The 13,402-nt window shown below is 41.2% G+C and overlaps 1 protein-coding gene across 1 annotated transcript in view; it reads right to left on the bottom strand.

Moving 5' to 3' along the window:
- LOC117265084 (sodium/hydrogen exchanger 9-like) overlaps positions 1–12,864 on the bottom strand; it is a 106,469-nt gene extending 93,605 nt beyond the window's left edge. Inside the window, exons 1-5 of the mRNA XM_033639476.2 lie at positions 12,671–12,864; positions 10,836–11,035; positions 6,171–6,248; positions 5,932–6,008; positions 2,030–2,145 (exon numbers count right to left, since the gene is read on the bottom strand). Coding sequence (XP_033495367.2) covers positions 2,030–2,145; positions 5,932–6,008; positions 6,171–6,248; positions 10,836–11,035; positions 12,671–12,821 — 622 coding nt within the window. The 5' untranslated portion in view covers positions 12,822–12,864. The remainder of the gene's footprint in view (positions 1–2,029; positions 2,146–5,931; positions 6,009–6,170; positions 6,249–10,835; positions 11,036–12,670) is intronic.
- Between the last annotated feature and the right edge of the window lie 538 nt (positions 12,865–13,402).

Here is a 13,402-nt window from a genome sequence, read left to right on the forward strand (position 1 = left end):
TGTGTGTCTAAAAGTAAGTGTGTGCCTATTTCTGGAGTGTTTTGCTACTTTGGCCCTGTGAATGCAAATATAAAACGGGGAGAAATGGACGGGGACATTTTAATGGCTTCCTTTCAGAAAAATCAGAAAGCCGGCGCTATATTTGGACGGCGCGAGACGGAGGAAGCCAAGGGGTCTTGGTGTTTAGGCCATCGATGCATTATGGTGTGATTCTAATCAAAGTGACGAGGGTGCTGGGGTCGGCGGGGATGTGCACAGCGTGGCATGGGAAAATAACGTCAGTCAGGGTGACAGCTGTGCCATAATCTACAGCTCCTCTTTGACACTCACCCAGATCAACCACTTATTGGTATAAATAATTCATTACCAAACGAGGACATTAGCATTACCACTGTCGCAGCGGCGCAGGCTGCCTTATGACATTTCACTTGACTGCTCTTGAAGAACAAAGATTATGTTATGTTACATTACATGTTATGTTATGGTTCCACTTAGGAACAAGGTGTGCCGAATTCAAAGCAGCTGCATTGACTGAGAGGGCATTATGACTTTGTTCATGCATTAAGGCTCTGCTATCTGTTATCTACTGTGCATATGAAGAAAGGGATTGCTATAAATAAAGCAAGAGGGGGTGTACTGTAGTAGAGATACATAGATGTCCAAATGGAATAACATTACAATGTTAAGTCCTACTTTTTATGTGGCTTGCCTCCACCCCACATACATCTACACCTAACTACATCACATGTGCAACAGGAAAGAGGTTACCGAGAGGTGTGAAAGAGCAGCGTGAGCCAGGTTTGACCTTTTTAAACATATTGTCTCATATGTTCTCTGATACCGCAGAGCTGCATGAATCTGCAGCGCCAAATCAAAACCCAGACACTGCAGAAATGAGAAACACACAGTTGCTTGAGCAGTCTTTGCACGTTCTGCATCTTTGATATTTTTTTTGACATGGTGTTTTTTTCTTTAACTCATTTGTATGTGTTTACCTCAGGCAGATCCCTGTGATGTGTCTGTTACATACTTACTGCAAGCGAGTGCCAAACATCCCTGAGAATATATTTTTTTGCTTGTGTTTTAAAGCAGTGGTTCTCAAACTTTTTTCAATGATGTGATGTACCCCCCTTTGAAATATTTTTTAGGCCCCTGAGCAGTGTAAAACATTTTGGTTTGAAAAAAAGCCTAGATAAGTTGACAGTTTATGGCAGTTAACAACTGCATTGAAAACAGTAATACTGAATTGAACTTATTATAGTTTGGGATGGGAACCGTTTCAGAACTGTCAGTCCATCAGAATCCTATGTCTCAGTTCTTTTTATCAATGCTGCTATATTGATAGTTGCACTGCAAAACAGTGATGTCAAATTCATGCATCTACACTGCAAACTTGCACCAAGATGGAGACATTGCAGAGAAGAGGAAATGGTCCAAAGTGTGGTGTCATTTCACAACAAAAGATGACAACAGAGCTGCTTGTAATGTCAATAAAATGATCATTTCAAGTAAGAGTAGAAATGTCCAGCTATATGCTGAAACATCTTATGACACTGCTTCCCAACCGAGCAGCACGTCTGTCGCCTGTGTTATAACATTATCGCCATGCCGGCAAGCTTAGCAGGATTTCGACCGTCCAGTTGAAAACCGTTACAAATTACACAGCAGTTAAACAGTCATGCCTTTTTCCCTGCTCTGTTGCTTCTTTGTATTCAGACTGATAAATAATAAAGCAGTTTGTGTCAGTTTTTTTGAAAATTAATCAGGAATCAAGGGAATCTGTAAAGAATTGGACAAATAAGCAGAATTCAAAATGGCTTTGATATCAATTAAACCTTGTGAATTTCCATCCCTAATCATAGTATCATTATTTTATGGAATTGTGCATGACTGATCGTTTTTATACCCTCTACAGTACTCCAGAGTACCCCCATCCCCCCATATTAGAAACACTGTTGTAAAGCCACACAACCAAAAAAAATCAACGTTGCCATTAAAAGTATGAGAGTTACTGTATGAGGCCAGCTACCTGGGTCAGTGGCTGACATAATGGCACCAAACAGGAGGCAATCGGTGAGGAAGAAGTCTCCATCTGCTGCCTGGCCCAACAGCACCATCAGTCTGGTGAAGCCGTAGACGCAGGCCCTGGGACAAACAGACAGAAGGACACGCGGCGAGGTCATCAGGGAGCACCAGCCAGAGCAGGCCTATCAGTCATCACTCTAACCGCAGCAGGGCTTCCCCCCAGAGTAGTGTGGGTAATGGGGCCAGATGCTGCCAGCAGGTGAGTTGACCCGTTTCCAAGCAGCGGCTGCTAAGTGCGGGTGTGACCACACTAGGTAAAATTAAATTTAACCACATTTTTATATGTGTGTGTGTATAGATCGACATGGCCCTTCTTTCCCGTCCTACACCAACCTGCATAATGCATCCATACACATGACAAATACTCTTGTTAGACAGCTTATCTCAGCGCCCATCCATCTTCAGCCCTCCCGTCCATTTTATGCCAGTATTATAAAGACTCAGATATAATAAAAGGGCACCAGAATTATGAGTGTGTGTGTTTGTGTGAGTGCAGAATCCCCCGAAAGACTAAAAACCACGAGGAGAGTAAAGGGCATTGTGACAGAAATAAACCAGAAGCAGTATTTTTATCAGCTCTAGGGCCTGGCAGTAAAACAAATCTAAATCTAACTGTCCCAGAATGCACCACTGTATGCTCTCCGTTATAAAAATACAACACTATGAGCAAAAACTTGCTAACGTGTCCATTTCGCATTCAACGCCCCAATCCAGCTCTCGACTGGTAAATGATGTGTGTTAAGAACTAATCCTGTTACTGTGAAGCATCCCATAATAATCAGTATGCCAGCTTGTCCTCTGGGGAACCTTTCTGTCCACTGGCAAAACTCTGTTACCATGGTGACGGCACACGACCTGTCCCCAAGGCCAGGATTTAAAGTACTGCCCTCAGGTGAGGCAACTAAGCTGTCTTTTGCATGTATCTTTAAGGGAGATTTGAAGTTATGGTAATGACGTGTGTGTGTGTGTGTGTGTGTGTGTGTGTGAGGGGGACACAGAGGCAGTAAAAGAAAGCGAGACAGACAGACACAGACAGAGAAAGGCAGGCAGTGGATGTGCTTGGGCAGTTGAGTCATTAAGGCTCCCTCGCTCCCATGAGACTGTCTTTTCCCCATAGGATACGGCAGACTCACTAACAAGCAACAGGATTGGTCAGGTCTTGGGCCTCAGCATCAAAGAATGTGCACGTGACCCAACATGTCAAACCGTGCCCTGCTTCCCAGGGGGAGCTGCGGAGAGTTTGACAAAGGGTGTTCCCGGGGAAGAAGCAATGTGTGGAAGAAGGGAGGGCGGCGAGGAAAGACGGGATCTTTTACACCGGGTTTCAGCAGGTTGCAGAAGCACGTAAGCTTTAAATATCTACGGGCCATGAACTTTTCTATTGCATATAAAACATTGTGAATCAGTTGCCAACATGCATGACAGTGGGAATAATGACGTGCATAAACAACGAGCACACTAGGGAACTCTTAAAACCAGTAGTAGCTCTATGAGTGTCATAATATGAAAAAATATTGACATTATATTTTTTTATAATGGCAAAAAGAAAGCAACACATTCATCTGGACAAGATAATGCAACCAAATGCAACAGCACTACCATAACCTCTATCTTTACAAAGCTGATTAAGGCTGCAATGATTAATTTTATTTTTAATTTGTTGTCAATTATATCCTCGATTTAGTGGTCAGTTGTTTGGTCTATACAGTAGCAAAAAATATAAATCAGTGTTTCCTAAAGCCAAAGATGGCGTCCTCAAATGTCTTGCTTTGTCCACAAATCAAAGACGTTCAGACGTTTTTTGTTCAAAGACAAAAAAACAAAAACAAACACACAATATTCACATTTCAAAAGCTAGAATCTGAGAAAAAAATACTCACCTGAATAAAAGATTCTCAAAGTAGTTGGCGACTACCTTACCAGTTGACAACTAATTGTTTAATCAACTAATCACTGCACACTTAAAGCCTCTGGTGACAATGTCAGAAATGTGTGAATTCAAGTATATGTTCATTACTATGGTCATAATTGAAGGTGGCATTGCGCTGGACTGCATTACACTGAGTGGTGTTTCTAATTTTGTGTCCTTCCCACTTACATACATGAGGCGGGCAGAATATTAGAAACATCTCTCGATATGAAGCAGCCTAATACAACACTGTCATTAACTCTGACCTCAGTGGTAAAACATATCATTTATTAAACACCTCTATGACAGTGTTGACAGAAACCTGAACATTATAAGCGTCACGCTGTAAAAGCTGACTTTATGGCAGGACATTGAATTGGATTTTTTTTTGCCCAAAAACCCCATGTCTCAAAAATATCAGAGGAAAAAAAACAATTTAATAACATCAATATTATCCTTTGAAAGGTCTTCATAAAATCAGGGGATGTTCTTATTTTTGAATCGCAGAGGATCCTGCAGCTATAGCAGGAAAACAACTGGACTTATGAGGTTTTCACACCGTCTTTGTGAGCATCAGAAACAACTGATTTGCAAAGACCTCAATTTCACTTCAAAGTCTGAGAGTGCCATCTAGTGTTGTGAGGTCAGAACAGCAACTCAGCTCCAAGCTACGCACTAAAGCCAATCAGACATTGATCATTTGATCATTGTAAGTCTTCTGTTGATGTTCACTAAAGTGTTCATAGCAAACATTTTGACTTATGATAGTAAAAAAAAGCATTGTCATTAATAATGATGGCTCTATTTCATGCACATCACTCAGCACCGGGGCTTTGCTATTGTGCGTGCTGGCTCACAGTCACAGCTCACTGGGACACTTGAAACAGAGCAGTAATTAATGTCATTAGTTACACCTGTGCTTTTCCTCCTATGACAAAGGCCCATTGTACCACCATGCAATGCACCGAGCAAACAGAGAAGCCACTCGCAGCTGCAAACAATCTCAGTTAATTGCAGAAGTGATGACACAGCTCCCGAAAGACGTTCATTAAATCTTTGTAAAAGCAGTCTGAGTAAAAACAGTAAATGACATTGTTTTTGTGTGCTGTGTATGAACTGCAAGAGCATTTGACTATGATAATTACTATCTATTGTTGTAATTTACAAATGGTACAAGGCTGCAACTGACAACTAATTTTATTAGAAATTAATCTAGTGCTAGTTATTTTCACGTTTAAATCATTGATTGTTTACTCTATAAAATGACAAAAAAATTCTGATCACAATTTCCTAGAGCTCAAAGTGACATTTTCAACTAGCTTTTTTTTGTCCCACCAACAGTCCAAAACCCAATGACTCTTCATTTACTATCATAAGTGACAGTGGTTAGAGGGGGTACCACATGCACGGGGGCATCTTGCCACAGCGGCCGAGGGTTCAGTTCCAGCCTGTGGCGCTTTGCTGCATGTCATTCTCTCTCTCTTCCCCTTTCACACTTAAATCTGTCCTGTCTAATAAAGGCAAAAGCTGTAAAAAATATTTTAAAAAAGGTGGAACCAGCAACCAGTTGGACATTACTGCTTGAAAAATGACTGAAGCAATTAATTGATTCTCAAAATAGTTGTGCATATGATTACATTTTATAGACTTCCAGTTTGTACCATCTGATGTTCCTCAGTGTCAGACACTAACTGCCTGTGTCCATCTTGATAAAGGTTAAAGGACTGTGTTAACACAAGGAGCAGTGAAAATTAATCCAGGATTTTATTGTTCCGTCCATGACTTAGTTAAAAGGCTCGGATTAAGCACAGTGCAACTACATGAAAAGCCACTGTTCTCCAGTGCCTCACCTATTCTCTCACCTCTGTGCATCTTAAGTTTGTGTGTTGTGTTTTTTGATGTGTGCATTTGTGTGAGTGAACAGGAAAAATGCTTACCCCATGATCAAACAGCTGATTATAGTACCCAAAAATGCAAAGGTCACAACAGATCCAAGACTCTCAATGAATCGCCTCTAGAGCAGAAATGAAAATGAACACCAATTAGTAACATCAAACAAACAGGTCAACAGTATTCAACACATTTACTCAAATTCCAGCAGCACAAACTATAAGGCAAGCCCTTTGATGATGTCTTTTTCCCTGTGCTTGGAGGCATGTCAGGACGCCAGACTCACCTGATTAAGGGTGTAAGCTCCATGGAAGATGATGGGTGGCAGGAACAGATTGAAAAGGACCTTGGGATCAAAGGTCTCCTGTAAGAGACAGAGCTGTTGTGTTGGTGACTGACAGGGCTCCGTGGGGAGCACAGGGACTCCGTTTACTGAATGTGACTGGCTGACAGACAGATATTACACACACATCGTTCACTTCGGCGGCTCTGTTTTGGCAGACAGGAGACAGGTTTTTTTTTTCTTGTTTGAATCCCAATGTCACAATAGTCTCCAGGTACCACGACAACCTTTTCTGTCCTCTCTAGCATATTGTTAACAGGAAAAAGTGTGGCACTCCAGGCATTTTTTTTTTTTTATTGTTCCCACACATGACAATTGCAGTTGTAAGCATTATAGGTGCCACTGCGCAGAGTTAGGTATGCTCCCAACTGTCTAGAAAAACCATCACTTTGCACATTAACCATGTTACTGATTGTTTAAATGCTATGTTAGGAAATTCTTTCAAACAGCAAACTTAGAGCCTTCAGTAAGGCCACTAGATGGGGCATTAGATCACCTTAGAGCACCCTATAATATAATTACTATGTACTGCATTAGCATTCTGTCCAAGCGCCCTGACTCAGACTTTCTCAGCTGATTAAAGCAAAGCATAATACAAAGTGAGAAGTCTAACTAGCTGTGTCAGTGTTCACCATAGAGGCTCCCCAGCGTTCATTACAATGGGAATAAGCAGGGACCGTCCATATCGCCGCACGTGTTGAGACAATAGGCGGATTAACATAAAACAGAATCCCAGCTGCTGATCACAACAACCTACATTACCTTCAACATAAACAGTAACATACAATGCAGGGTATTTTTTAATATACCGTGCACGTTCTCTCTCTGTTTTTCATCCCAGCCAACATGATGCAATACAAGCCGCTCAGATAGGTAGCCTTTCATGTCCTTCATCCTTGAATCCTTTTTATGTCTATTGTGGGTACATTGGGAGGATCAAACGGCAGTGATATTCAATTCAGATCAAAATAATGCTACTTTTCCCTGTTTCCTGCAGCCCACAAGGTCTCATTACATTGCTCAAAATTAAATTCCAGTTCAATTAAATTCCAGAGATGTGGTGGTGATGATTCTTGCTGTAATAGGACTGTGCTCACAGACCATTTGAAATTTTGCCTTATAAGAACAGACAAAATGTTGAAGCAGCTTGATTAGCATGAATATTTGGGCAAATGAATATCGGCATGCTTCTGTCTGTCTTTTTCCAGAACACAGTGCATTTTGGTGAACACTCACAGATGTACATATGGATATATTCCTTTAATTATGATTTCCAATGCTGGAAAGCCACCTATAGAGTATGGAGAGCTTCCGTGCTTTCTCAGTAATTCACACTTGAAATGGTTGCCAGAGCTACAAATTGCTCCCATCTTTCTGCTCCTATCACGTGGCTCAATATAAATTACTTTTTTGCAGCTGCAATTACCCACCCAGCACAATATATATGTATTTCTTCATCTGTGCAGGCTGTGCATGACAAATACAAAATGGCATAACAGAGAATAATACAGATACTGTAATCAATAAATTATGTATGTGCTAGTGGTTTTATTCTAAGGGCCACCTGCACCACAGAGTCCAGGATGGAGGTGTGTTGTACACACTAATTGCCTCTTCAGCTGAGCAGCACTAAATTTAATCAGACCACAAACTTTAATGCTTTACTCCCCAGTGGCACATAATGGACCCAGTAATGCAATGAAATTCTTATCTCTCCCTGCTAGGTCCCCATATGAATCAGGCTTAATGGCGTGAAGGCTACACAGAATGGTCTGACCAATGTAATGGCCTTTGTGGTAGCCTCTGCTGGTTTGCTAATGAGACCCCAGCATTCAAAGGGGCCAAAGAGTCCAAGCCATTAGTGAAGAGTTACACTTGGCCTGGATGATTTGCGAGGTTCATGGTTCACTTACTCCCTTTCTCTCGGGTTGAAATATCTCTGCGAGATTAATAAATACAATTTCAAATACGCTCACCCCATATCCTCTCGTGCTTGTTCGCCATCGTGTGGCTGAATCTCCGGCTCATTGGCTGGTTTCTTTGATATGACAAATCTCCCTGATAGCACTGCCGAAGTACGAGAGCGTGCAAGAAAACAGTAATAATACTGATGACAACCAGAAGCCCATATCAAGGCTTAGGCTCTTCTACTTAGTGATATTAGAGTCTCGGACTTATTTCCTTTCTAACAAATAGTTGCTGCAAGGAGTTTGCAGCACTCTGGCTTAAAGCTGGGGCAGGCAGAGATCTGAGAAAAGACAAAAGAAAAAGCCTAAAGGATTGGAAAATACTCCCTCCTCCTATAGCTGTCCTCTCTCTGTCCTAAGCCCCTCCTACTAGACAACCACAGGCATAAGCACACGCTTCATACAGTAATCCATATCCACTCAGCCCTTCCTTGTCCCACTCTCTCTCTGTTCATCAAACCAGAGACAAGACATGAATTAGTCAGCTTGACACCCCACCGCCCCTCCACCTCACTCCCCACCGCTGTGGACTGCCTTACTGGGAGGAAAGTGGGCAGCAGCTCCAGATGTGTACCTTCAGTCATCAGCTGAAGCATCTCTAGCCAGTGCAAACACTTTATCTTGTGTAACAGCAGCAACAGAAAGTTTGCTGATCCCACTGAGAGTCAGGGTGGGGTTTGCGCTGGCTGGATTTAGGTTGTTGTGACTGATAACTGGGGGAACTTCTCTGGAGCTGCTGCCTGCTCTCCTCCCCGCAAGGTGGTCTGTAGCGGCGGAGAGTGAAGCGGAGAACACACTGTGATTTGAAACTCTAGCTAATGTTTGCTACATAAACATAAACTTGAATCTGCAATTGTGAGCCTTTGGCTCCAGGGAAGAAAAGGCTAAGCTATTAGCAACATTTGCGTTCAGGTCTAAAACACTTCAAAGATAGTGACATTTGTTTTATTGTATTTAATGCCAGACTCTTTTCAAGACTGTTTTTGAGAGGTCCGTCTTCCTGTTTTGGGGTTGCTTTACAGTGTCCCTTTAACTGCAAGATTCTCTGCCACTGAATCCATCTTTCACCGGAGGGATGTGCATGCGCATTTGCATTTGTAGAACAGCCAACAGGAACACCCTCTCCCTGAAAAGACCTGTGATTTGCCAAAGTCCCTCATCAGGATCTAGATTTTCTAAAGCCTGAATACGGAGCCAAGAGGAAGTGAAGAAGTCTAGTTTTCTCTAAGACCACTTCAATTACAATGAGCTCCAAGTTCATTATGGGATTTTTGCCTGGTGACGCCAAAATTAAACTGTCTACCTCAGCTTTAAGGTCCAGTTCTACCTCAAAGACAAAAAAAATACCATAAATATACTGTACTTTGATAAACAATCCTTATATGCAGAAAAAAAGTATCAGTATCACTTCAGTATTAAATAGAGGTCCAACATTATACTTCTCACATAAACAAAATGACACTAGATCTTTTAATTGTGAAATATAAATTGCAACAACATCTGCCCTGACCAAGCCTCTGTTTGAGTCAGCAGGGTTCATAAACATAACGGCTAAGTGCTAATTAAACTCTCAGCATCAAATCATATGCAGCCGTGCATTACTGCTACATTAAGGCAGCGTTGTTGATATACAGTATGCATAGCCTTATGTGATATGGAATATTTGTTCACAGTATCATAGTTCCCTCCACTTTATAACAGATGGTGGACATTCACATCCATTACCGTGTTCTGTGTCACAGGTTGAGATGGCCATCTCTATTGCAGAGGAAAAAAGCTGCAGTGCCTTTTGAGATTAACTATCTCACATCTCTCCTGCAGTGCAGAGCAATCTGGCACCAATCTCCTTTGCAAGAGTATCTCATTATGGGAACTCTGCATGTAAACACACAACTAGTCAAATGTCTTGAGAGGAGCCCAGATTTCAAGAAGAAATAAACTAGGTTTTGTAATTGTATTCACACTGTTTATGTTCCCAGTTTTTGGCAGGAACATGCTTCTCAGAAAATGTTAACAGAGGGCCTTTTTTGTTCATTGATCAGACCCTTTGTGTTGCTTTATCTACTCTGCTAGAGTCTATGTATCTAGTCTGTTTATTGGTTTCTGTGTTCAGCCGTCTCCTAATTCCCCCTTGTCTGCACCGCACACCTGAAAATGTAATCTCCCCTATCTGTTCCTTAATAAATCCTTAATATAGGTTAAATTGCTCTCTTGCCCTGTTTCTCTCTGTTCCACCACTCTCTTGCTGCCCTAATAACAAACAGACCATGCAAGTAATTTAGAGGAAAACCAATAACTGAGCACCATTAGAGGAGACTGTTCTGATGTAAATACCCAGCATACACCAGGGACGAAATATAGATGTGATCAAAGGAGAGACAATGAGAAAGAAAATGTTATTTCAGACAAAATAAAACTACATCAGAGGAAAAGAAAGCATCCTGAACTGAGCAGTTTGTTTTCACGTGTTCCCACTGCAATATTGACTATGTAGCTTTTTAAAACAAATGTTTTATTGAGACAAGTTGTTTCACTTTCCATTAGGGGCTATGTTGTGTCACAACCTGCAGCTACCCACATAAATAATTCACTTTTGTAACATGTATTTGAAGTGCAGGTCAAATCAAATTGCCATAGTTACCACGTGAGGGGTTGAGACCGGTGGGCATCGCTGGCTGACTCTCCCAACGTGTCTGAAACAGTGAAAGTGTGATGTGATGTTCACCGTCAAGAAGCGAGGAGTGTTGTTAAGAGCACCACAGCTGCACACGGTCTCCATGTCGTCCATATGTTCGCCCCAGTCAAATGACAAGCATCTCAGTGTTAAACCCACAAGCAAGCCTGCAGGAGAATACAAAAAGAAAGACAAAACTGCTGTTGTGGAAAAAACTGGCAAATACAGAAATATTCCTGAAGTGCATAAATCATTATGCAGCTACTGTAATGCATAAAACAGTGGTATGGAAGATTAAAAGAAAGAAGCTCATAATAGGGACACAAATGTAGCACATATAGGAACATGATTTACATTAGATGTTGCAGTAGTGATGAAACAGTAGTGAAACCACAAACTACATACATAATGCATGAATCTAGTATACTACTTGCTGGTGCTATCTGGAGCTACCTGGCATGTATTACACCCTACTAGGTGTAATGGTAGCTTGGATTAAAAGGTTGAGACCAGTGCCAATTTAATTTTAATTTAACCTTCATTTAAAGGAGCAGTGTGTATGATTTAAGAGGATTTAGTGACATCTAGCTGTGAGGACTGCAGATTGCAACTAGCTGAAACATCTCCTAGTTAGAGTACTTCAGTGTCCAGTGGTCTCCTCTCCAAAACAAACTAACCTGGTTGTTAAAATCGTTTAAAACAGGAATAAGCAGTTTCACATTACAAATCAGTTTCTCCGATGTTATTTGGCTTGTCACAGAGGGACCTTTTTTCTCTGATAACATAACATAATCCAGACACTTGGGATGTTTATACCAGGAGCCGAATCATGCGCAGAGGTCTCCTTCTTTCCAAGACAAACAGACCCGGTGATTTAAACTAGTAAAACTCCTGAATGAAGCAGTTTTGTGTTAACAAATCAGTGTTTTTACAACGATGCTTGTTGCAGAGAGGCTGCTAACCACAGTGGCCAATGCAAAAACATGAATGGCCCTATCTAGAGCAAGTGTTTGATTTGTCTGTGCTGGGTATGTCGATATAAATGCCTCATTCCAAGGTAACGAAAACACAATTCTTGTTTTCAGGTGATAAAAGACAACATGCTTATTATTTTACATTCCAATTCCACCAATATATCTCCCTAAATCCTACACACTGGACCTTTAAACCCAGATAGGTCCCAAAAAAAATAAAAAAATCAAGGGAGTCCTGGCCAAGATAGGCAGCAGCACAAGACAAAGTGATTATACACAGACACAAAATAGAGGAGAAGAAAGTACTACAATATATAATACCCCAAGGAACATTGTGGTGTACAAGCCACTTATCCAAAATATCATTTAAAGCACAGATGCCCCAACAATTTTGTCTCTGGGTCTTTCAAAATACATTTAAAAGCATTCAAAATTGTAAAACCCTGTGCAATATATTAGAGTCATGTATCACCACTGAACCAAACAACCACCCACATAAAAGTCAGTGTTGTATTGTGCCTTTAAAATGTCCTCATTCTTAATTTGTTTAGCCTGTGAATTTACATCACATTGCTAGTGGCTGTTGTGTCAGTTATAAACAATTTTAAACTCTGCTTTGCCAACAAGAAAATGGTGAATGAAGCAAAATTAAATGATGTAGCCGATATATTCCTATTAAGGTGTCAAATCTGACCACATGTGGCTAAAAATTGGCTTTGTTTTATCACCATTTTGGTATTTTATTACAACTGTGAGTTCAGGAAGTGTTGTATAATAACGGCTTCCGTACTCGATGCTCTGAATTGGCTCTCAGCTAACGTCACTTACCATAAAACATTGCACCTCCAGTTTCATTTATAAGTCTATATTTGAACTGTTTTAGCTTCCACACACTGAGAATAGTCACAAGTGCCAAGCCAACTGCTACCAGCACCGCCAGTGTGGTGCTGTCTTGATTGTGCTTGTCAGTGTGCGACATCTTCAAAGCCGAGGTCAAACTTTTCGGAAACAACTGCTTTCCTTTGTGATTCAATTCAGCAGATGCAACATCCGCATCAGCAGCGCTCGAGAGCCTGCGGCGCTTTTAGGGATGCACGTAAATCTCAGTTTTTGTCTTTTACGCGTCAGGAAATAGCCCTGCACGTTTATAGAAAACATATAAATTGATAGAGAGATGCAGCTGTTTTGCTACAGAGCTAAAGCAACACATGTGTATGAGGCGTGCTGCGAGTAAAATGCGAGAGCAATTCATCTCGTTGTATTTACTATGCTTTAAAACAATTCCAGTATTCCCCACTGTATTTAAATGCATCGTGCTTTGGGTGTCAGCCTCTCATATTCCAGCAGATGGCAGTGAATGCAAAGTAATGTCCGCAGAGCTCGTGGGAGCCCACTGTGAGAGGCCGGGACACTGAATCTCCACTTCCTGTCCCTTACCACTAAGTGAATCAGTCATGGTCCTTAATTAGTTGTAATTAATTAAGTAATCGTTATGTTATTCTTTCATTCGCTTCAACTGTTGTACAAAACTATTAAAAACCTTTAAAACTACCTTTTATA

This window comes from Epinephelus lanceolatus, chromosome 20 (genome assembly GCF_041903045.1).
Source record: "Epinephelus lanceolatus isolate andai-2023 chromosome 20, ASM4190304v1, whole genome shotgun sequence".
Lineage (NCBI taxonomy): Eukaryota > Metazoa > Chordata > Actinopteri > Perciformes > Serranidae > Epinephelus > Epinephelus lanceolatus.